This window comes from Oenanthe melanoleuca, chromosome 2 (assembly GCF_029582105.1).
Source record: "Oenanthe melanoleuca isolate GR-GAL-2019-014 chromosome 2, OMel1.0, whole genome shotgun sequence".
NCBI classification, from domain to species: Eukaryota; Metazoa; Chordata; class Aves; order Passeriformes; family Muscicapidae; genus Oenanthe; species Oenanthe melanoleuca.
The window spans coordinates 22,051,589-22,077,084 of NC_079335.1; the positions used below are offsets into that span (position 1 = coordinate 22,051,589).

The 25,496-nt window shown below is 39.1% G+C and overlaps 1 protein-coding gene across 2 annotated transcripts; it reads right to left on the minus strand.

Annotated features, from left to right (window-relative positions):
• Positions 1–3,409: 3,409 nt before the first annotated feature.
• Positions 3,410–24,849, minus strand: POP1 (POP1 homolog, ribonuclease P/MRP subunit). 2 transcript variants are annotated; one of them, XM_056484097.1, is made up of 15 exons: positions 24,582–24,849; positions 21,830–22,018; positions 20,836–21,011; positions 18,737–18,985; positions 18,107–18,194; positions 17,631–17,806; positions 16,770–17,020; positions 16,545–16,638; positions 15,645–15,756; positions 14,563–14,682; positions 9,452–9,567; positions 7,990–8,181; positions 6,950–7,104; positions 5,859–6,200; positions 3,410–5,087 (listed from the first exon to the last, which is right to left on the minus strand). In XM_056484097.1, the coding sequence occupies exons 1-15, from the start codon at positions 24,700–24,702 to the stop codon at positions 4,433–4,435; spliced, it is 3,036 nt and encodes a 1,011-aa protein (XP_056340072.1). In that variant the 5' UTR covers positions 24,703–24,849; the 3' UTR covers positions 3,410–4,432. The 2 variants fall into 2 exon arrangements, with proteins under 2 accessions (XP_056340072.1, XP_056340073.1); XM_056484098.1 differs by having other exon boundaries at positions 21,830–22,003; positions 24,582–24,790.
• Positions 24,850–25,496: the final 647 nt, after the last annotated feature.

A 25,496-nucleotide genomic window follows, 5' to 3' on the forward strand; every position in this document is an offset into this window, starting at 1 on the left:
TAGAGAAACTCAGGTTTTGCCTGTCCAAGTTTGGTTTTATTTCATCCTGTTGTTAAAGACAAAAAAAAAAAAAAAAAAAAAAAAAAAAAAAGCCTTTAATACTACCTAATATGAAAAAAGAGAGCAAACCCAGAAGAGATGTGTGAGAGCTTTGATGGACACGTGGGTTTGCAGGTGCTTGTGCTCTCCCATCCATCACAATAATTTTTGGTTTTTTTTAAAAAAAAAAAACAGTTTCTGAGTTAAGAACAGGATACTGAGAGAAGGACTGAGCTGAAACAGCTTTCTCATCCTGGCTATTTATTTGATCTTGAGATGAAATTAAATACTGAATTGCACCATCCTTTCTGGAAAGTTGCAGAAAATCCTCATATATTTGGATGATGAAATTTGAGTCACTCTCTTCCTTCAGACTGCTTTTTCATTCTCTGCTTTACTCTTGCTGTGTCCTGAATGTATTTTTGATTTTATTTCTTATGAATTTGACTTAGCTGTCACAATAGCAGCACTGCTGTAAGCCCATGATGAAAACACAACTAGAACGAACCAAGCAAACTGATGCTGGTAGATGTTACACACATCTTGGAGTCTCTAAAAAAATGTTTAAAAAATAATTCTGTGCAGACATATTGCTACTGTAGAATAAACTGAATTTCTTTAAGGGACCCAATGCAATAAATAAAAGCTGTCTTTTGTCACTTCACCTACTTTGCAAAACTTGAACTCGTTATTTTGACCGTTGTCAAGCTGGCTCTGACTTTCAAAGATGCCACAAAATGGTTTCAGCCCATATCCCCATGCCTTTCTGAGTTCTCATTATTCCATACAATTTTACTGGCTCTTGCAGGGATTTGAGGAGACCAGTGTTTGCAAAGAACTGCAGTACAGCTGAGTTGAATTTGCAAGAGGTAAATTGTGGGTGCTGTTTACATTACTAACCTCTGTGAATATCATTTAGAAGGGATTTTGGGTTGGGGTTTTCTGTATGTTGTATTCTTGGAAAACAGAACAATGCTATTGCTTTTCTGCTTTTCTCAGTCTTAGTGCTTCAGAAATATGTCTTTGGTGGTTTATTCCCCTGAGCTCTGTTCCTACTACCTACCTCATATGGACATGAGAATGGATCAGGTTTGACATATCTGGCTCTTCCAGATTTAGAGCACTGAAAGAAAACTGTCATGCTGAATTTGACAACTCTTTGCATATGCCATGGTCTCCTGAGGCTTCTATCTCCATCGAGCAGTCTGACACCCTGTCAATTATTTTCCCAGATTTGTTTCAACAACCCCAGCTGCCTTTCTGCCAGGTAACTTCTTCCATTACCTACAGGCTGCTAAATGGATTGCCCTGAACATCTTTAACAAACACACAACAATCTGGCCCCAGTCCCACCTCACTTCATCCCACAGAGTAATCACCACCTTCCTCTGCAACCTCGTTTTCTGGACTTGCAATGGTAAAGAATGTGTACCTTGGAGCCCCTCAGTTTGGTAGGTCCATTAGTCAGTGCTCCTGTCAGCAGAGCAGGCAACTGCTATAGAAGTCATGGCTCAGCCTGGGAAAAGACCCTTCTCCAGGTGAGTCAAAGACAGCATTTACACAGCTGCTCTGAGGGAGCCACAGAAAGCTACAGGAGCAGAGTGTTACCATTCAACCTCCTCACTGTGCTACAGACAATGCCAAAATTGCCTTCTGTGCTTCATTTGAGCTTCCAAAAGCTCTTGCCAAGCACAGAACAAGAGCTAAGGGTTTGTGCTGGCATCCATTTTGAGAAAGTTATCTGGAGGACAGAATGGGAGCTGGAGAGCTTGTGAGAGCTGCTCTCAGTAGAGCAGAGCTTCCTAGGCTCCCAAAAATGCTCATGTATTACAGCCCACAGGAGCTGATCCAGATGGGGTAGTTACCCAACGTGTAGGAACTGCAGTAAGAGCAGATGTGTGCTGTAAACTACACCTGATTCAACATGATGAGCACAGACACACTGTACAGCTGATGCACAGATAACACAGATTTAATTACCCAAAGTTTGATTATCCGGTGTTGACATGGTTTTTATGACTAAATCACCCTTGAGACACTCAGAATCTGGAAATCACAACCACAGATAAAAATTTCCTTGCAGCTATATAAAGTCACAGTACTTCTCTGACAAATTTTGGCTGAGAGTTTTGAGCATTTTTAACTTATCTGGTTTGCAGTGTATTTTACAAGGAGTGAAGTCTTAAGGCATAAATCACTGACTTACAGGAAAACAACTGTGTAACAATATTACAAGATATACAGAACGGGATGCACTTGGGTTCCAGTTTCTGTTCACTGGCTCACCAGAGACAAGGACCATAAATCAAAAATAGAGAATGGAAATCAAAGAAAAGTAACAGGAAGTGTCAAAATGAAAACCTGGCAGAAATTACCAATAGGAAGGAAAAAAAAAAGAAATACTCCAGATGTTTTTTTAAAAAATAAAAACCTGGGAAAGACTCAGTGAACAAAAGATCTACAAGAAGAAAAGAAAAAAAAATTATGTATTGGGTGGGGGCTCCTCTTTCTTTCTCACATACAAGCCAGGTCTGTTGAGGCAAGAAAATATGTATCTATTAAGAAGATGAGGGAGGTGACGAGGGAAAAAAACCATATAAACATCACCTCCCCTCCTTTCTTCCCATGAAGCACAGCTCTGGAAACTGTGATCCTAAAAATATTTCAATCGGGCTTACAATTCAAAAGGTTCATTAAATCCAGGATTATTACCATGAGAGAACTTGATCAGAGCAGCCAGGCTGTAAAGTTTAAGGGGCTCCTTACTCACACATACCTACAGGCTGCAGCACTCACAGTCACACGCCAGCAGCGTGTGAACCCAGCCCTGCCAGCACCAAGCTCTTTCCTCTGGGGCCATCTGCTGGCTTCCCTGCAGATCTTCCCAGGACCTTTCTGGGACCATGATTGCTTTATCAGGTGCATCAAAGGTGAGCAGTAAGGAGCCATTCAGCATGATTTCTCAGGGAGCTGCAATCCAAGCTGTGCTGGAAACTGCATTTTTCTTTCCCACATGCCACCACAACTCCCATTGCTGGTGCACATTCTACAATCCATCTTCTGAAGACTAAAAAAAAAACAATCCAGCCCCACTTCCAATACTTCCCTTGCAATCAGATGTTCTTTCTTTCTCCTTTTCCATGTGTGTGCCATATTTAAATGGTCCTATATTTTAATAATTTTGGGGGTAAGGAACACTAAATCTTTCTTCCAACAATTCCAGACAACATTAATAAATTTGCTTAAGACTTTCAAACAAAACTGTGAAAGAGGAAATTAAGTTAAACATTTGACATTTAGAAAGAAAAAGTCATTAACTGATCCTTGTTTAATTTTTCTAAGAAACAAACTTAGTCAATAGACTACCAACTCAAGAATACATTACATTTTTATTTGTACATGATCATTTCAGGATAATTTTACCAACTAGCATATATTTGTATCATGCTGCTACTAAACTACAGCGTATTTAAATTCCTTTTCAAGTTCCTTAACTCAGAATGGCTAGATGCTTAAGGCTATCATTAAAAAAAAAAATCCCAACAAAACACCAAACACAAACAACCTACCCACACTGCCCCAGGCAAATCAAACACCTTTCTCCCTGTACCCCCCAGCATATTTTACAAGTTTTATGATTGCTTGAACAATATCATGAACCGTACTGTAACATGAAGAGACCTTCAATTTCAGCATATTCCATACAAAACTAAATTCATGTTTTGAGGAGCAAAAATATCCCCTGTTATTAACAGAAAATGTGCACTGACCGACCACTAGCAATTTGCCTGTGAAAGGCTTATTTCCTTTCAGACTAGAGAGACAAACTGATATGCTTTCCAGTTTAAGAGCTCCAGTTGCTGTAATTCAAAATGACATAGCTGGTCTATATTTTATTTGCATTCATTTAAGCATTCAGCTTCCTCTACACAGCTCTGTTGCAGTGCAGCCACGTGTATTCAAATATGAGGAATCAGAAAAGCCACTTGCTATATACACTGGATCAGACTGCATGCAGTTACATGTGAAAGTGCACTGTCAATTTACAGTCCATCTGAGCAAAGACTTCTAAAATTAAGACAATTATTTCCTGTACATTGTTACAGCATCCACTGCTTTGAGGAGAAAAAATGAAGAACATGCTTCTTTAGAGATAAAGAAGATCATGACAATGATCTGTTAGAAATCCTCAGCAATGCAGACATCAAAAGTAATTCTAGTCTCTTTATACATTAGTTTTCTTGAAGAATGCTAAAAAGCCTTTTAATTATTTCATAATCTTAGAGCTGTTTGGGTTCAGAATAACCTCAAATTTGAGACAAATCTGAAAGGCCACAGAATACAAAACAGAATTCTTTGGTATTTTTGGCATTCTACTGCATTGCAATGATGCTTAAACCTCAATAGTAAGTCTTGCAAATCTGTACTGTAAAGATGCTGGAGTCCTTAACAAAACAAGCCCTTTTTTATCTGCTGGCTGGTTGTGTAACATATAAATTAACCCAGTCAAGCTAACAAAACCCAGTGCTTCTCCACAGCCTGCAGCCAACGAAAAATCCCCTCGAGTGACATACCCCAAGACAGTCCTGGAGCAGTGGGAAGTAACATCTGGGAGAGCATCTGACCAAAGACCAAGAATGAGGTCTTCATGGTCCTCAGTTGCTTCTTCATCCACAATGCCTGCAAGGTCACTCTCTAGAGACTTCACATTATCCTTTTTCTTCTTCTTCTCTTTTTGCTTCTGTACCTTGTCCTTGAATATGTCACGATGTTTGGGTTCTTGTGGACCACAGAAGAGTTTGTCTTTGCTTAGATGCAGCAAGTCATCTTCTGTTGGGATGCAAATCATGGCATGTAATTCAGGGTTCCCCTTTCTCAAGAGTGACAAGTTGACCCAGATGAGAGCCCTCGGGTATCTTGTCAAGATTGGCAAAAAAGCATCTTCAGTCATTTCCTTCTGTCCCAGTCGAGAAATAAGGCGGATTCGCCGATCTTTCCCAGCAGTGGGATAACACCAGGCTGATAACTGCATTAGTAGTTTCTCACTCCTATTAAAAATTTTCAAAAATAAACATCACAGATAGTTATTAACAAGCAGATCAAGAGAAATCCAGCACCCCACATATTTGCAAAAGCACACTTTAAAAAAAGTGTGGGGCTTTCTGTAACCTTCCGAGCTGCTACTTGAATCACTCTTCACCTAAAAAGAACACTGGTGAGTGGACCTTCTTCAGAAGGAAGGAGACATTACTTGTTAAAACCCCTAAAGGTTGTTAAAACCACAAACACTCTAAAAATCTCCAGTGAACACTAATGCAGTCCAGAACTTTCAATGTTTTCTTCCCCTGGTAACCACACAAAAATGAAAGACCTGTGTTCTGGCACTTTCCAATACTGTTGCTGCCCTCATGTGTTGCACTGGAATGCACTGGTTTCTCTATTTTATAGAGACCTTGTTAAGGAGTGCAAGAACCACCTGTGGTGATGTATTAGGGAAGAGAATGCAAGATGATTTTCACAGCAATAGCCCTAAATTCACAAATATGAGCCTCTAAAAGCTCCATTGACCTAGAGCACAGTAAACTCTAGTGTGTTAAATTTAAGATAATTTAAGGAGTTTTCTGTATGTAATCATCAATTTTGCTGGAGAAGAGCAGGATTTCCACTCAACAGCAGGTTCTGATTTGTGACAAAACTATTTAATCTCACTGTATTTGGATGAAATAATTCTCTCATCTTAATAATCAAGGCTGAGCTCTCCCTTTCCCCAACTGAATAGATACCAAAAAGAAATAAAACTTGTATCACTTTTGACATACCTGAGAACAATAAAGTCACTTGTCTTCATTTCATCTCTCTCACCAGAATCTTGGGTGCTTGTAACATCCTCTGTCTTTAGGGCACCTTCAGAACTTGTTATTTCCATGGTCTCCTCTGCCTCACTAATCTCAGGGGAAGCTTCTCTGACCACTTCTGCTTTGGGGTCACAAAGGGTCTGCCCTTCAGTTGTGCAGCAGTCAGGGTGTGGGGAAGAAGGACATAAAAATCCTCCTGAAGCTTTCATTCTTCCTTCCCAGTTCTTGGTCAGCTGCCCCCAAGGACAGATGAAAGGAGACAGAGTGCCCAGCTTGACATAATTTGCCCTTTTTGCAGGTGGACGTCTACATGATAAATCAAGTAAGTAGGTAAGAATATTTTCAAAATTAAGTATTTAAAACAGAAAGGGAATGCACAATTAACCTTCTATCCTTGTTAAACAAGAAATTAAAAATTACAATCTAGAAAATGCTGCTGTGTCTGTCAATGATATCTTTTCAGCCACGCTGGAAACATCTACCTTCTGTGACTTTTCCTCCAAACCACATTTTCTTCTAAACTTCTACCTTCCTCTCCTATCTGAAAGGGGAACCAACACCAGTTGGTGCAGAGGACACCTCCAGCTACTCCAAACTCATGGTTAAGCATTCTCTTTCTTGCAATAAAAATTAAGGCAAACTTCAGAATACCTGATATTTAAAATTAGATACCAACATTTACCTCTTAATTTACTTTAGTCGTTAACACTTGGTACATACTTTGACACAGTCCTTTGCATTCTCTTACCTCCTCCCCCATTTGCTGCGTAGGAATCTCAAAATAGTTTTGTTTATTTTATTGGTATGCAGCCTTGTTACAGCTCTATAATTGAACATGTCTCTGGGAATAGAAGAGTTTAATTTATATGCCCTGTTTAGCAGAGTTAAATATATCTAGGAGTCCTTTCTGTTTTATAATACTGAGATTTAAAACATTAGTGAAAGATCTTAACAAAGCCCAAGTCTAAATGAACACAACAAAAGATAATTAAGGGAATATTTTAAGCAGTATTCATTTTTGTCATTCTTACCATCAATTTTTAAATTAATGTTACCGTTTGAATTTTTCAAGAAGACTGGTTTCCAGTTCTTTGGCAAACTGCATTCCTGCCTGGCAGTCTGGGAAATCATTTGGAGTGTGAGGTATTCTTTGGTATTCAGAATGCTTTAATGCCTCTTGCAAGCCACCGACTCGTACACCTCGATATATCTGTTATAAAAACCAAATGCCCAAAAAGCAATACTTGAACCAATTCCAGGCTGCTAGCTGAAACAAAACATTAATGCCCAGAGGGTACTTCCTTAGAAAACTGCAAGTCTAACACTTAAGCTTTAAAAAATAAACTTAAGCATGGTTTTTACAGTTATACATGCTAATTTCAACAAAAAAAGTTAGTCATGCTCTTTAAATTTAATTCTGACAAACTATCAACAAAACCAAAGAGAATTTCACAGGTTCTGATCTTGTACATCACCAGGAATGTCATATTACTTTGGCATCCACTGCCTGATGTGTTTTAACCATACAACAGGTATCACTGCACTAAATCCCCTGCACATTCAAAAGCATAATTTTCACTGCAGAATTAAAACTGTATTAAAGCATTAAAACTGCCACCTAAACACTCAAAGCAGGATGCTTCAAACAGCACTAAAGGAGTATTCAAGCTTAACTCAAACTTGGTTTTAAGCTCTCTCGCAAATCAGAGATACCTTGGTGATAGAGGTGTAGATAGCCAAGCAGGAAACTGATTAGCAGCAGCACCAAATTATTTCTCTTTAGAGGCATATGCATGTAGAAACACAGAGAGGCATAGCTTCAGCTTTCTCTCCTGACTCCCCACTGATTTGCTGCTTCTAGACTGCCATGTGGGCGTAGTTGTACCCCATAGAAGATATGAAAAGCTATTGTTTAAGTTTCAAGACCAAGCTTCTGTCATGAACCAACTCATACGCCATTTTTTAAAGTGAGATTTTGATCCTGTCACTGGGAATTAGTTATACAATGTGAAGTACACGGTCTAAAATCGAATATATTATAATTTATAACATAAATTATCAAATTTACTCGCAATTTGCTATCAAAGTCACTTACAAAAGGGATCCAGAAAGCCATGCCCCAGCCCTTTGGGAGATAGATATCCCAGCCACTCCCCCATCCTGGTCGATCTTCTCCAGCCATTTTCCCTGGCTGCTGCACCAACAGTATGGGAATCTTAGATTCACAAGGACCCAAATCAAGGTGTGATCCAGGTACCAGTAACTGAGCTCTCATATGGTTTAAATCCTGAGAAGGAGGAGACATTTCCCGTAAGTTAATAACCATTCTTCTTCCCTCTTCCAGATACCCTTCCAAGATACAGAGAAAAGGTGAGTTTACAGCTAGGGAAAATTTTGAACAGAATTTCATCAAGGCATGAAAACAGCATTAAGCATCCTTTTTCTCCCCTTCTTACTTCCATAGTCCTTGATAAAGAGGAGGTAGCAGTTACAACATAGAAGAAGAAAAACAAGTTTTGCAACTTTGTATTTATAGACATGTGCACAAGACTAGATTGAACAGGTGGTTTCAGTATGTCAATATACAAGGAGCAAACTGAACTATATGCAAAGAGATTGGAAGAAGATTTGGTCATCAGTTTCACATAAAGCATGCTGGCACCGAGGTTTTATCAACCACCAGTTGTTACATTCCATTGTACCACATTAAGAATACATTTATGAAAAAACGTAGAAAGACCATCAGACTCCCTGTATTTTATCATGTAAACACTAAATTTCATGACAACATAAAAAATACTGTCATATATAAAAAGACTGTGCTGATAACTGTCACGTGCTAGAGTAATATTTTCTAAGTACTCTGCTTTTTTACACTGTCAGACAATTTGAAAGAGCACAAAATTAATTTTCAAAAAGAATACTTAGAAGTATGTTTTTGCCATACAAATGTTTTCTCTTTCTGATTACAATGATGCCGAGAGTTCATCACCTCCTGGGACTAAATCACCTTTTTATCCATGGACTTTTTGGGCTGCCCTCCATTGTCAATGAAAATGTCAAGAGAGGAGATTTCAAACCCGTAACAACAAACTTGAAGTTCTCTACAAACCACAAGTTATTGCCCAGAACACCCACAGCAGAACCCACAGTTCAGAAACACAGGATTTCTTTCCTTTCAACTTCCACAGCTCTCATCAGGAGAATCATCCTGACTACAGCTAAAGGCCAGAGCCTTCCTGTGTCATTCTTTTCTGCTGCACGAGTCAAGGTGATGTATGAAAATCCAACTCCAAACCTTTCTGTTATATAAACCTACAACTATAGTCCTGTAGGCAATCCAATAAAGCTTTCTTTTAATTGAATCCATGGTCAATGGCTGTGCAAGAACATTATGCAAAGGCTACAAAAAACCACTTCATGTCAGCAGCTGGATACTGCTGACATTAAGGAAGCTATAGATTAACATTAGATTTATACAAATTTCAAGAGACTCTTTCTATGGACTCTATGAACCATTAGCCATTTCTTCCATGGCAATCCACCTGCTTAGTTACCTGCTCTGAGATTTTATTTTCAGTGACGTTCTTACAGATGTCATGGTCCCAGATAAAGCTGTGAGCACAGTCTGCAGGTACACCCTTCAGGTACAGCTGCCTAACTTTATCATTATCTACAAAAGAAAAGAGCCTTTAAAAAAATTCAAACAATTTGTGTGGTTTAAGCACCAAATTACCAAAGCCACTTCCATATCATAAGTATAATGAGCAGACAACCAAGAAAAGCTTAATTAAAAGCTTGACAAGCATCACTGCTTCTGCCATATTTTACTATCACGTTTTTCCAAATACCAAATATAAAATCAACTGCTAATGTTAGAAAGACTAACCTGGTATTTTCTCACCAGCATTTCTTCTTAACAAAAGACACGACTGTTGGCAATGTAAATTAGATCTTTACATACCACCTTTAATATTCGGGAATCTGGCCTTTCTAGCAGAGTGTGAGGCTCAACAGATTTGATGAAAATCAGAAAGAGCAACATTGCAAAGCCTGAAATAAGTCTGCCTAAGTAAACTTGTAAGAAAAACAACAGTTACCTTTAAGAAATGCACATACAGGAAACATTTGTATGACTAGCATGCAACACTTATTTAGTACTAGTTTCCTGCTCTGGATCTTTCCAGGCTGTGTGCTTGAAGGAAGGGACTGCTCTTGCTTATGTCTGCACAAATCCACAGTTGTGTGCATTACTGAAGAAAAACAACAGTTGTAGCTTTAAAATGGAATGCTGAAGTATTAAATAACCTATGTTCTTCAGTTTTACAATCTAAAGAAAGCAAAGAAGATGTGTACCTACCTTTAGTGATTTAAGGATTAACAGCCTTCAGTGTACAGTACAGTGTGTAGTGAATGCTGATCCATTTAAGTAAAGTAATTCTTATCAAGAAACAATATAATGAACCTATTAATAATTCTGTGATTAAAAACTTTGAGGGATTGCTCCTTATTTCATCATCCACAAGGTCTTACATACTAAAGCAACATAACATGTCAGGGTTTGTTACATTTTTTAAAAATATTTAAGTCTTTTTAAAAATTGTTCTGCTAATTTTTCCAGGTAATGTAGACAAAGACTCAAAGAGAGAAGATCTGGATTACTCAGTGGTACTAACAGTACCTAGCAATAGGTACTGTCAAACATAACTGCCATAATTATTTCTTTAAAATCCATAGTCTTTAGGATGCACCCACTACTAAAAGTTGCAAAATCCTTTGCAAGAAATATTAACTACTGCAGCACTTGTGACAGCTGAGGATGTTACTGATACTGCCATGCATTCTTGCTAATGAATTAGATTTATGTGAAGAGAAGAAATGCAAAAGAATTTATCAGATTACAGCAGCATTCCTTCAAATTAAGAACAATAAAACCAAAAAGGGAATCCTTGCCAATTATTCCTTCCCTTACAAAAAATTAAGAACAGGAAACTGAGCAGGAACCTAATAGAGCTCAACACTCCTACAGGCAGAGCACATTCTGTCTGGAGATAAAGCAAGTATTAATGCCTCAAAAGAAGGAGAAAAAGAGGAACAAAACTGTGCATGGTAGTGGTAGGGAATGCCTTCAGATAACCAAGGGGAAGGGCAAATAATTACATTCATAAGGTAAGGAAAGTACCTTTTCCATCTTTTGTACAGAAAGCATTTGTGAACACCAGAATTTCTTTATATTAAATTATTTAAATGTGTTCTAGTTCCTTCAACTGCAAATTATTCACTGCAAATTTCTCTGCTTTTTTAAACATTTCTTTTTATTACTACAGTTCAGGCAGCCTATCCTTGTCATATTCTCAGAGTCCTTTGCAATTCTTATATTCTATAATGGTATAAATAGTTTTTCCCCACTACAGAAAGACCTTTTAAGTCAGCCTCTTTTCATCCCTACCACTCATCCTATATCCCTCTTATTAGCCAAAAATATTCTTCTCTAACTTGGTACATTCCTTCTCTTTGATCCTCACTGAACATGGAGAATTTATTCTTTCTACTAAGCATACTATAACTCAAATCATAAGCCCAAATCCTCACACCAGCTCTTCTTACCTCTCTCCCATTTTCTTCAGTCCATATTTTAGGATTTCTGGGGAAATAACCTTACTGATAAATAAGTTTCTGGTAATAGTGAAAGTAAGATATTAGGGCTAGTATAGGAAATAGGAAGCTGCACTACTAAGCACACGAAGCTCATCAACAAGCTACTTCTGCTGTCAATGGTTGGTACTTAGACAATACAGGCAGATAGAAGGCTCTGTTCCATTTCAAGCTATTGATCTGATTTGCATAGCTGATTATCTGTCTTAGAACACAGGCCTAAGAGTTTAGCTGAAAATTTTCCTTCCTCTCTTTCACAAAAAAAAAGCAAAAAACAGAAACACTGCCCAGGAGCAGTCTGAGAGCCCTGTTTATGCAGGCAGGGTGGGTGCAGGACAGCTGGGGACAGATACCAGCACCTCTGCAAGAAGTGCATGTACAAGCATGGACCCAGCTCTGTGTCCGCAGAAGAAACTTTAGTTCACATATCTTTCATGGAGTATTCTCCTTCCATGCATCTCATTCACTGATTATGTAGAAGTTTCACCATACTCCATGTTCACTGTTTTTTAAGGCAGTGGAATTTGTTTTCTCCAGACAAGATAACAACAACATATCAAAATGTCAGAAGTGTACTTTAAACTGGAGAAAAGAACAGTACTAATGTGCAGTCATGTGAAAACTGACTGCTTACTGGGAGTCTTGACTCCAGCCTGAAGAAATGACAGTTGTTTTGACTAAATCTGATCACCCTGTGTTCATAACACACAGTTTGCCCATATGCATATGCATTGAAGAGATAAAGTAACTGGGAAAGACTGAAACTACATTTGATTTGTTAGTGTGTTACAGGGAAGAAGTACACAGGCTTATCTCAGAACAGCATTTTGGAAAAAAAAGCAATGTGAACAGAAACGTATTATTCCACAGACTACATGTATGACAATCCCAAGCAAAGGTGATGGCCATAACTTACCTAAACTATTCACTCATTTGACAAACAATGCATCTTTAAATTAGTAAAGTTTATCTAAGAAAATCAGTTGGCTTTTATACAATACTGAAGAACAAGAGAGGCTAAAACACATCCAGAATCCAATAGCATACAGTGCTATTTCAACCTTACTAATATTAATCCTAATAGTACTTGAATGTCCAAGAAGCAGAAAAACAGGGAAAAAGTGTGGAATACACCAATGGTTCCCCTTTTATTGCTCAATGAACAGGATGTGATTAAGACAAATTACTATTAACACTTTTAATAGAGGTCAGCTCACAGTATTACTATATCTGAGTAAGGTCACAACACAATCAAGGCTCAGAAATTTTATGCAATTCGAAGGCTCATAAAAAGATTTTTTTTTTCAGAAGGGGGAAATTAATAGAAATGAAATGGAATTACAGATCTTAGAGAAGTCTTTTTTTTCGGGCAAGTTCTACTGAAAGACAGTGGTATTGTCTTGTCTTCTTTCATCCTGCTGCCTACTCAACTTTTTCAGTTCTGTGTAACATTAACTTATTTAGCAGAACCTAAATTAGAAGATATTTCTCCATTTACCTTTCCTTGCTAGCTGAACAAGGACCTCCTCCTTCTCCTAAATAAAAGTCAGAGGACAGAAGCAGTTTTAAGTTCATGATGAAAAAAAAACGTACTCAGAAAGAAACAAAAAAGCAACATCAGCTTTTGTTAGTATTTTTGGGATGGAAGATATTTTTCAAGTGAACAATAACCCAAGGTAGAAAGATGTTGAAGATGGACATTTCTACCCAGCCAAAGGAAAAAAACACAGAGGTGCTCTTGACTCCCTGTCTTACACCATTACCTCCTTACCACAGTCATCCTTCCTGAGGGAAAATCAGCTCTGGCAGCAGGTGATAAACCACTATGAGACATTTAAAATCCCTAAATGCCTTCTGTTGATCTTGCCTTCTTGAACACATCCTCACAGACATGACAAGCAGAATGAAAGACACCAAATTACTTTCTGTAGTTGCTAACTCTTCTAGCAGCTCAAACCAGTATCTGTAAACAAGTGCTACATATCTCACCTTACTTCTCAGCAGGAAGGAACCAAACTAGAGGTCATGTATGCTGCAGCATTTCCAACAGCAACACTAATGATGAGAAAGTTAGCTGAGCAGAGCTAATTAACAGAAAGGCTGTTCTGGGTACAGAGAATAGGATAGGAAGACGTAAGAAAATGAAAATAGCAGAATTGTGCAAAGAACAAAGACAGTAACTGAAGTAGGTGCTCAACCTGACCTAAGTGATACATAAGACTAGATTATTCTAGTGTCTTGCAAATAGACCACCAAGGAAATTCAATATTTTGAAGTCTCTGGAACTTTCAACTTGTCCTATTTGTTACTGCTTTGCTAGCTGGCTAACACGTTTCTCCTGTAAGGTGAGGCAGCCTGTGTCCAGTCAGCCTAACTGGGAATGCCAACACTGTACACAAACCCCACTGTATGCTGCACATACTTTTGCACACTTTTAGAGGACATTCACATCCATTTGAATTTGAATTTTGCACTGAAATGTCATGAACACTGATATGAAAATTTCAGAAGTTACACTTACACCTTTCATTTTCTATCATAACTAGCATCTTGGCCATCTAAAATATTAATCCTGCAAAAGTAGTAATTTTTTCACAGTGGAATTGCAACTTTCAACCTCATAGGCCTATAAACAAAAAATAACAGATATCTTCTTGGAGAGAGAAACAGTATCAGGAAGACTAAACACCAAACAGAAACTTACTATGGAGTTTTTAGCACCTGGTTGGCCTTGCCAGGATTCGAACCTGGATCATCTGTATGGTCAGACAGAGGCTTCCACTGAGCACAAGACCAGCTTTGGTGCATGTCCCTCCCTCACAACTGCTGTTCTAAAACCTATGCAACTTTCAAGCTGCTTCTGTTCTGTCAGGGGCTCTGAAAATGGGAAATATCTTGAACCAAAATTCAGAGGAAAACAGTAAGAGACAATCAATAGAAGATGACAGGAAATGAAAACAAAAGCAGAGAGAGAAACTAAATCTCTTCATATAATATAGACAAGGGATTTTACCTTGGTATTTTTGAAAATCTGGCATGGCTTTTGTCTTCTTTTTTGGCAAATTAACTCGAGGATCTCCAACAGTGAGGCCAAGTATTGTACCTGGTGGCATATCTGATGGTGAGCTCATTCCTTTAAAAACACACAGATGAACATTGCCATGAAACCACCAATTAAGCTGTGATCTTTTCTGTACTAGTATTTTGTGCATTTTTGCCTGCAGGGATGTGACACCACTGAAAGCCAGTGAAGCAACCCAGAATACTCTATTTAACATGTTTTGAAAACCTGACAATTCTTGTTAAATGTCCAATAACAAAAAAAGTCAACAAGAGCAGTGCAAGACTTGGTTTGCAATTTTATTTACATTTAGCATAAAAGTGAGGTCACTGTCACAAAATTGATTCATCCTTTGTATTTGACAAATTTCAAAGAAGAACCAACCTTTGTTTTGAATGTGTAGAGAGACAAAGGAAATTCAGAAATGTTTTGTAAAAGTTTTACCTCATCTCTGCTTAACTGCCTCACATTGGATAGACAGCTTGAGTGCAGTAGAGTGAGATCTACCAAAACCAGTTCCTTACCTGCTTCAGTGCTAGAAATTGAGGAGATATTGTTAACTTTATGACAGTTTACAATTCAGCCAAATACACAACTGTTAATTTAGAAATTAACATATATAAACAAAGTATAATACTTTTACTTTGGATTAGAGGCTACCATTTTATCTGTGGATGTATTGTACAGCTTAATGTCTTAATTTGAAGAGTTTGGTGAGAGTGAGAGTATAATCAACTGTATATCCCATCAGCAATCCCAAATCTAAGTTCACAAAGATATCAAACAGGATTCAGTTTCTCTATTAAGAGTTTGAACTACGCAGAGGATTCAAATTCCCTTAAATACCCTCAATGTAACATTTTTAAATTCTTTGCCATGCCCTGGAAAGTACCTAAGCACATTCTCAAAGGCATGACTCTCTTGATCATGAAAAGGTAAGCATGTCCAAACTGATGTCAACTTAAATAGCATGCCAATTTTGACCACTTTTAAGTTTCCCCCCCTTCCACCCATAGTACCCATGTGCTAAATACCTTCCAATAGCTCAAAGATAGCACTTTGACACTGATGAAGAGATACTTTTTCAGAGTCCTTGCAGTTTTCTACCCACCAGTTATTCAGTTCTGTCTCTGAATCTGCCATCTCCTGGAAAACAACATATCTAATTAAACTCAAATGGTTATTCATTATTTTCCATCAGTATGAATTCACTCTCAGTTTGCCTTAACCACTATAGTCACTTTCTTCCTCTTCAAGTTTTAAACCAAAGCAATTTTTTCCTGATGAAGTGTAGTCTTGTACTTTACAATAATCTCTAATAAACTATACAATTTAAACCTGTGTTCCAAAAATAAAGCAATCCCCAATACTTCCTAATTCTGTCATTAATTATTTTTTACCAAAAGCCAGAGATTTCATGGCCTCATCATGTTTGCTTCAAGAAACAACCCCATTAAAACCACAGTGATGCCAAGAAGTGGATGAAAACCCTAAATCCTGGAGAAACTCTGTATTTGATTACAAACATGTAAATCTTCTGTACCTTACATATCTTGTCCCCTAGTTCCAGGTGCTCTAGCTCATTGCTTGAGAAACAGAATGCATGGTTTGTCAAAGAGAATACTAATTATCCTGGACCTCTCAGCAGAAACTACACAGCCTACTCAACAACACCACTGTTTTTATTTTCTTCCTACTCCCAGTTAAAATCCAGGTGGAGTTCTTCCTGAGATCAGCATTAGTTAAGAGGCTCAATACAGAGAAGCCACCAGAGTAATAGACAGGTTAGCCTTTTGAACAGTAAGGCTAGATAATTTATGGGTCTTTCTAGCAAAAAACCAAGGAAATTAATACAAACCACCACACTTGCACATTCTAAGAACATTACCAAAATCACAGCAACATCCAAAGTCATTCAAAGTCAATTTCCTTACTGTTTGGACAGAAGCTGCTTTCAGTGTCTCTGTAAGGACGGAGTTTGATAACGGGCCAATCAGCCGGTATCTGAGAATCTCCATGCTTCTGTCACTGAAACAGGAAAGTTTCAGGTGAATGCACTATTGTACAATATGCATTATTTTCCCCAGTACTGTTAAGCCAGAAATGCTGCTATGCTGTGTTGTTATGGGCCACAGTTTCTGACCCTACTGTGAACAAACCTGATTGCAATGCCAGTAGTCCGTGCGATCCAAGAGTAGGACTGGAATGGATCTCTAGTGCCATCGCCAATTATTTTTTTCACGGGCACAGCTTTTTCTCCTTCTTTATCCTCCTTCTTTCTTTTATTGCCAAGCCTCATAACAACTTCCACTTGTTTTTCCTCTTGAATTGATGTTGTAACAGCCTCAGTAATACAGACTTCTTCAGGCTCTGAACACTGAAAAATTGCTTTTAACTCCCTCAGTATGTCCTTAAGAAAAATGAGCTTTGGATTAGGATGATAAGCAGTGCACTGCAAATCTTACATATACTTTTAAAAATTATACTCCATTATTTAATTTTCCTATATGGATTTCAAGGAATAAAATTTAATTCTGCTGAAGTGAAAGGTTTGCTGAGAACAGCTGAAAGTAATATAGAAAATTGCTAAGAATTTGTTCTCTTGAAAATTAACATAAGAAAAATTGCCTGTGCACAATATCTTACTTTTTTCATTTTCATTTTTTTAAAGCTGATAGCTAAGTATCATATTATAATTATCCATGATGATACTGAACTTAGCCTGCTGGGGGTGCCAGTGGAAAGGATGTGAATCAAGCAACATTATATTGCACATAAATCCTGAAGCAAGCAACACCACAAAACTTTTCAGAACACCTCAGCAACAAGCACCTTCTGTACAAACTTTATAAAAAGTTGCAGAACATGAATATTGTTAAGAGTGGAAATAGTCTTCCCACTTTTAGTTCCTGAAGCCATGTATTATACCCAGTTCTTCCATAATTTTCAGATGACCTCTTCAGTATTAGTAACGCACAATACATAAATAAATAAGAGTTCAACTATGTAGGAAAAAACACCTGCTTGAGAGATGGATGCACCCAGATCCACAACTGTCTGTTTTCAGACCCATCCCTGGGTTTCCAAATAAATGTAACAGGACCAAGCATATCCTCAGGATAGCGATCTGCTCGGTAAAGATTCAGGCAACCCTCAAATCTTCCAGACAGACAAGAAGCCTCCTGAAATGTCAATCCTAAAAGAGAAGACGCTTATTGAAGAACAAAATAATATGTTGTTTAATAAACAAAATAATACTGAAATTCAGTCTGGCTGCTGAGTGGCTAATATTGTGCCATAATTAGCTTATTAATAAGCCACTGCAATAGAAATGTCTAGTCCGACTATGACATCTTAATTATGTTTTTAACTCAAAATCACAACTCAGTATCAACTCTGTTACTACTACTGAGACTGTCACATTACTAAAAAAGGAAAAGGATGGGTCATCCTTCAATCTATTCAGAATCTTTATTTTGAACTATGGAAATTTTACCTGTGTCAATGCTACATATTCGAGCAAGTTGCTTCAGAAGCTCATTCTCTTTACCCTTCAACTCCAGGCAACAATAATATGATAAGTCCTGAAACAATATGATAGTGTCAAAGTGAGGATAACTATTTAAAGTAAGCCTGTTAAGAAAGCACCAGACAGGGCTTTACAATTTACACTTCAGTAGAAACTTTTCATTCTCCAAAATTTACCAAATTGAAATGAGTTTCCTTTTTAACTTAAAATTAATGGCTGTAAGAGAATGGTGAGGCATTTCTCATTTGAGGGTCAACCTGCCTCTCAAACCAACAGATCAAAAAGGACATAGAATAAATTATCTCCCCTCAATAGCTGTTTAGGTGGATGACATAAGGATTTGGTTAATCTCTTAGCTTGCAAGAAAACTGAAAATGCAATATTTCAGTCACAGCTACCATAAGAATCCTTTAAAGGTTCATCTCACTCTCTCTGAAATTTGCCACCCAAAATTACATATGTAAAATTATTCATTTCCTACTTACCAGTCTTATTAAAAGCTGACACTACAGTACTTCACAGAGACAGAAATATTCATTATAACTAAGCAGTTCATCACCTTGGCAAAACATCAAACAAAACATGTAGATGTGGTACCTGAAGAAGGCAGTGCTTTGTCATGGCTCGGTAACAAGCCCTGTAGCTCTTCTCTGTAGGGCTGTTTCCTAAACAGTATCCCCATTTCTTTATCATATGAAATCTCTTTGCATGCCAAATATGGGTTTCCAGCCAAATATTCTTTCTTTGCCTGTGATTAAACTCTGCTACCAAATTTATGTGGCGTCTTCTAGCTTTGCGGCATTTAGTCTTTGATTGTTCTTTCTTCTGATGTACAGCTTTTTCTGCCTGTTTTTTAGAAGACAGGATATTGAAGTAAATCTCAAGAGAAAAAGAATCTGAAAAGAAAAAGGCTGAAATAGAATAATACAGGAAGTACTAACATTAAGCTATACCATGTTGGATCATTCTTGAGGGTAACTAACTTTGAAATTTTCTAAGCGAATCACATCCACAGAAGTGCAGCAAGGTTTGACTGAAACCCATATATAAAAAAAAATCTCCCCGCATTCAGAAACTTAACAGTAAATAGTAAGTGCTTCTACCTCCTGTGTGAAGTTTTTGCCACATATCAATACATTCATGTAAACAAATCAATGTGACATAGAAAATGCCTGGAGATTTGGGCTCATAGAGGAGCAGTACAGACTCAGACTGACAGAAAGGACCGTAATAGTTCTACAACATGTAGAGGTGGATGAGAGAGGACTGTGGTAATATCTTGACCAAATTCTTGATAACCTAGTCTGAACTGAATAGTTCAAGGTCTGAACTATTAGATGTAGATGAATTACTAGAGAGGAAGGTGTGATTCAATCAATGTTTGATTTTTCTTTTTGTGAAGAAAAGGGGTACAAAGAAATAGGACTGTAAGACATATAAAAAGATTCTTAGAATATTCTTTGTAAGCTCACCAAGAAACACTTGATAACAGACCACTGGTTATAAGAATAGCAAAGGAAAGAAAGACAGAAGATCAGTGCCAAGAACACTAAAAACACTGAAGCGAGCCATGAAATCAAAATAGAACCGAAAAAAATGGAACTATCTTTCCATCAGACCCATCATTCATCACAGAGAAGGAAATACAAGCCACTGGATCAATGGTAGGTGACTGGTTCAGAAAGGCAATTAGAGAAAAAGGGATGTGGCATTGTATGTGAAAAATACATCTTTAAGCTTATTGGACAGATAAGAAATGGCCCAGGTAAATGCTTCAACGAATATGGTCATGATAAAGGATCTAAGACAAATGAAGAAAATGCAGCAGAATTGAAACAGATAACTTTGAAGATGTAGATCAAACATCAAAAAGTAACAGGCAGTACCTTTATAAAAACAAGTACCAGAGATATGACAAGGTGCAAGAAAATGTGAGTCCGTGCAAACACATAAGCCACATGAAAAGACCTAAGGACAGAAAATGCAGCAGAAGAAATACAGCTGCACCAGGGCCAATTAAATAGTCTCAAAAAATCCAACACTTGTATGTGGAGTGGAAAAAGGGATGTGTGTGCATGTATGCAGAAGTTAGAAAGGTTGTCATATGAAAGGAGTTAAAAAAGCAGGACACAATCAAACAAACATTAGAAAAATCTAGATTTAACAAGGATAACAACTAACTATGCAAAACAGCCCATGCCTTCTTCCTTCAGTTCCCAGAAAACAGGCCCAACCTGCATCTCTTGTCATGTCTGACAAAGCAAAAAGAACGTGAACTAAAACAGTAAAATGAGATACACTTGGGGTTATTGTATCTCCCATATTTGAGCTTAACACTTGAACCATTGCATCAGCTGTGCTGGCCTGAGGCTGGCATGGTCACATCCTCAAGCTGGGGTGGGGTGCAAGACAGCCAGGTCTTACTGAAGACTCCTGGACCACCTGGGACCAATGCACCACCTGAACAACCTAGTGAACTCTTTTAATCACTACTCTAATAAAGCCAAGTGGTTAGTGAGACCTGCTTGAGCTACCACCTGAAACTGAGGTAGAAACATTTTGAATCTAAATGTCAAAGTTTAGGGTACTCAAGGAAGTCTGGCAGAAGTTCAGGTCTGAATATTAAATAACTATAGAGCTGAACACTGTGCTTTGGCTGTGCCCACTACATGAAATGCTGTAAAACACACTCATACCTCTTTCCTGGCCATCTCCTGGAGCCGCCTGGGCAGGCGTTTAATATTGTGACTCATGGCTCGCCTTCGCATGTGCCTAGGAAGGGTCTGGAACACCAGGGAGTTGGAAGACTTCTGTGAAACTGCTTTCAGCATGGCCTTGATCTCAGCAGCACGAGCTTGAGCAAAGGTAGACACTGGAAAGAAAAGAACTGCATCAGGGCATGACAAATAGCAAAAAAAAACCATAGGAGGATACTGTCTGTAAATTATGGAATTGCTCCTCGTACAGCAGTCCGATATCTTCTTGACATAAAAGTAAGTACTGTACACTGTCACTGAAGAAATTTCAGTTCTTTACATAGCCTGAAGTTTACAGATATGGTCAAGCAAATATTTATACATGAATGAATCTGAAAGCTGTTTAACCAACAATTTCTATTTGCATTAAATATTTCTTTGTTAGAATAGCAATCTTTTCTAGTGGTATTCAGGGAAAGGAAAAACAGTAGCAGTAACATATTACAGACAGTTTTGAAACAACCAAATAAAAATCCAGAGCTTGGTCTCATTTCATGTTTATGCAGATGTATCTACTATTAGAGCACTGCTACATTTTGCAAAGCTGATTTACTCTTCTAAATAAACATTCTGATAGACAAAAAGCTGTCTTTAACTTACATTACTTTACAGAAGAGTAAGATCAGTTTCACTGGCAACACTAAATGCCTGTCTGTCAGTACTCATTTTGCTGGCAAACAGAAACCAAAATGCATATCCCTCACTACAAGCAGGTGCAACTTTTCCACTCAGAAGTCTGAAGAGACCCATTGAACAACAGGTAGTCATTCATTCCAATTCACAACTACTTCTGTGTTTTGGAGAAAATCAGGAAAAACAGAAGAACATAGCATCAATTCTAATTCTTGCTCTTGCACAAAAACAAAGACAGCAAATTTAATCACCAGCAAATTGCCCTGGACAGATAAATTATTACCTTTTCACATATACAAACCTGTTATGTATTTTGGCATTTCCTCAGATATACTCTGGTGTCCTCCTTGCCACCCTCCTCTTCCTCTGCCTCTCTCTCCTCTACTTTGCCCCTTTGAAAAATATTGGTCTTTCCTGTAAGAAGGCCCAGATGACTGATTTGAAAATTTCTGCTTCTGCTCAGAATGAGCATCTCCTGGAAGGTTTAGAGCTGAAAAGAGGTTAGAGAAACACAAAATAGTCTGAGTAACTGATAACTCTATTAATCTTTCCTCATAAAACTGCATTGCAGACTCCTCCAATTACATTTAATACTAGAAATCGGAAGAATTAAGTTCTTTCCTACAGGAATAAATAAGAATTTTACACTGCCCTGCAGCAAACTTTTGGTAGATTAAGTAACTTTTGCATGCTCTGAAAATGGTATGCAATCCAGACTTTGCCTCCAAGAGCCAGAGAAAAATCAGTCCATGCAACATTGTAGTGATTTTTATTACTGTCTTGTCAGAGTGCTAGTAACAAAACAGCAAAGTTATTTTTTCTGTTTGCCCCTTGGTTTTTTTCTATAAATGCATTCTTGCCTGACATATACTTCACATATACTTCTTTTACAGCAATATTTAAGGTAATCAAGATATATTTATGTTGGTGCAGTAAGTTACTTGTCTGGTACAAGCACTTAATTCAATAATGAAATTAAATAACTAAAGCCTACAGTAAAGCTTCCTAAGGTACACACATACCTTTCAGGAGTGCTAAGCACCTAACAAGTACCTAAACTTTCAGAGGGCCTTGAAGTCCTTATTGAAAGGCCAGGGTATAATCAGCCTAACTAATATTATATATTAGTTTAGATCACTTTATGTTCAGTTAAGCCTTAGTTAGGATTTCTACCACAACTTGAGATATGGTTCTCAGGCAGTTCATGCCAGACAGTCCAAATAAAAAAGGTCCAGACAGCCATTCCTATCACCCCATCCACTACAGCAAGACAAGTGCTTGGGAGAACAAGGGACCATAGCTTCAGGGAGCTTCTCTAGTGAAAATCAACCTGTGTGTCCACAGAAATGGAGTGAGAGATTTAAAAAAAAAAAAAAAAAAAAAACAGCTTTCAGGTTGATCAGCTTCTTAAACAAGCCTGTCCCTTCGTCCCAAAAATGCTACCATTGGCATGAAGACCAACCAGGAGCAGATTCAGCAGCACCTCAATTTATGAGAACTTAAAAAGGCAAAGAACCTCCTTTTTCCATTTCAAATAAGCAAGAAACTGAAGTTTTATGTTAGTTTTATGCAGTATTGTTGCAGCCTGCTGCAACCACACATCATGCAGAACTGCAGTAATACTGCAGAAAAAATAATTTGGTGTAGAAACAGAAATTAGCTTCTATGTGGAACAATTCCCTGATCTGAGTTTCCACATGCCTGAGAGCAGCATTGTCCAGACACTAAGATGAAGGTGAGAAGGAAATGGGTGGGAGAGGGATGGAAGCTGTCTCAGTCAGCAAATCTGTGTAGGCCTGCAGCCCAAAATTAACTCATATCACAAACACACCCTCTTAATGAAGGAAGTAAAAACTGTAATCAGAAGACAGAAGACTGTTTGGCAAAACAATCACTGACTTAATAACTAAAAAACCCTTAAACTATTTTAGCTTTTACATAGGTCCACAGTTTTTAAACTCCTATTTAAAATTTTTCTGTTTCTACAAAGCAGCTCTGTAAAACTTGATACTGCCACTACAGAGGAATGTTACATGGATGGAAATCCACTCCTTTTAACAGAATGGAAAAACATAACCACATAATCTTAGAAGGTCCCTGCTACAAACTAACTTAGAAAAATGTGTTTAATCTGGCAGTACTCCTGTAATGACATTTCAAAAATCTTCAGACATGGCTGAGGATAATTTGCTATGTCATTCTGTCTGCTTAGGAACTCTTCAGTCACCTAAATACACAGTGACACTTAATGGTTTTTTCATTCAATCACAAAGATGCAATTTATCAACTTCCAAAGGCCTCACAGTAACAAGTCCTTTTATGTGTAGGGCTTTTCCCAGAAATAATGTAGGTAACAAAATATCTCAGTGGGAAGGTGGTGGTGGAAATTGAGGTCCGATTAGGGCACAGAGGATGCAGGTCAAACCACAAAGACGAAAAAAGCATTTAGCATACAAGCTGACAGAATCCTTCAGCTGCAAAGGCTACCTGTGTACAAAATGCTCCAGGAATGACCCAGGACAGTGCCATTTTAGGGACATGCCCTGCTGCCTCCTGCCAATACCCTTCACAGACACAGGAAGCAAACTGGGTGGGCATGCAGGTCTGAAGGAAAACCAGGGTATTTACCATAGTACCAGGAGGCTAAAGCAGCCCCTCCTGCAGCTCCTAAGTTTAGCAAGGGAGAAAATGGAACCCAGGAACCTATACTAGGAACCGTAGGGATTCGTTATGTAATAGAAGGGATGACAGAGAGAAGTGCATATACACAGGGTACAGAATAGCTGGGGCTGGAAAGGGCCTCTGGAGACCATCCAGCCCAACCCCCCCGCCAAGGCAGGGTCACACAGAACAGGTTACACAGGAACGCGTCCGGGTGGCTTTGGAATGACTACAGGCAGGGAGACAGCACAAGCCCCTCATGTTAAAGAGAATCCCACGTTAACGGGATTTACGGCAACACCAGGAGTCTACGGCAGGGCAGGAAGCCCACGGCGAGCAGCGGCGGGCTGGGAGAGGGGACAGCGGGCCCTGAGGGGGTCCCACAGCCGTACCTGGGGAAGGGCAGGCTCTGCTCCCGCCGCCGGCGAAGGGCCCCGGCTCTGCGGGCAGCGTGACGCTGGCCGGCTGGTTCCTCATCTTCTTGGCTCGCTTCTTCTCCCGCGCCCCAGACATCTCCGGCGGGGTTGCACAGTCTCTCCGCAGCGAGGTGGAGAGAGGTCGGCAGGCGGTGGCGGTGCAGGTACAGCCGCAGCCCCCGGCACCAGCCCCAGCCCGGCGCTCACTCGCGGCGCGGCCTCCACCAGCACACGTGCACACCCACGCCCCGGCACGGCGCATGCGCACCGCTCCGGCACAGCCCTGAAGGACTACATTTCCCAGGAGCCCTCGCGGGGGGGGGGGGGCGCTGAGCGGACGCTGCGGGGAGGGAGTGCAGGAGGGGAGGCCCCAGCACTTGCTGCAGCTTCAGCACCGGCTCCAGCCATGGCTTCGCTCGTGAAGAAGATAATCAGCACTACTAAGGCCCCTGCACTGGGTCCTTACAGGTAACACCTTAGCTAGGAAAGATCTGAGAGTCTTGGTGGGTAATAAGTGGACCATAAGCCGGGAGCACCCTTGCCGTCAATGCTTTCCTGCATCGGGAAGAGTGGCCAGGAGGTCGAGGGATGTGATCCTGTCCCTCTGCTCAGCCCTAGTGAGGCCATGTCTGGAGAGCTGTGTCCAGTTCTGGGCTCCTCAGTACAGGAGAGACAAGGAGCTACTGGAGAGGGTCAGCAGAGGGGCACAAACATTGTGAGGGGTCTGGAGCATCTGTTATGAGGAGGGACTGGGGAAGCTGTTTAGAGAACACTGAGAGGGGAACTCAACACCTACAAATACCTCAAAGGCAGGTGCCAAGAGGATGGTGCCAGACTCTCTTCAGTGGTCCCTAGTGACAGGACAAGCAGTGGCCATAAACTAGAACACAA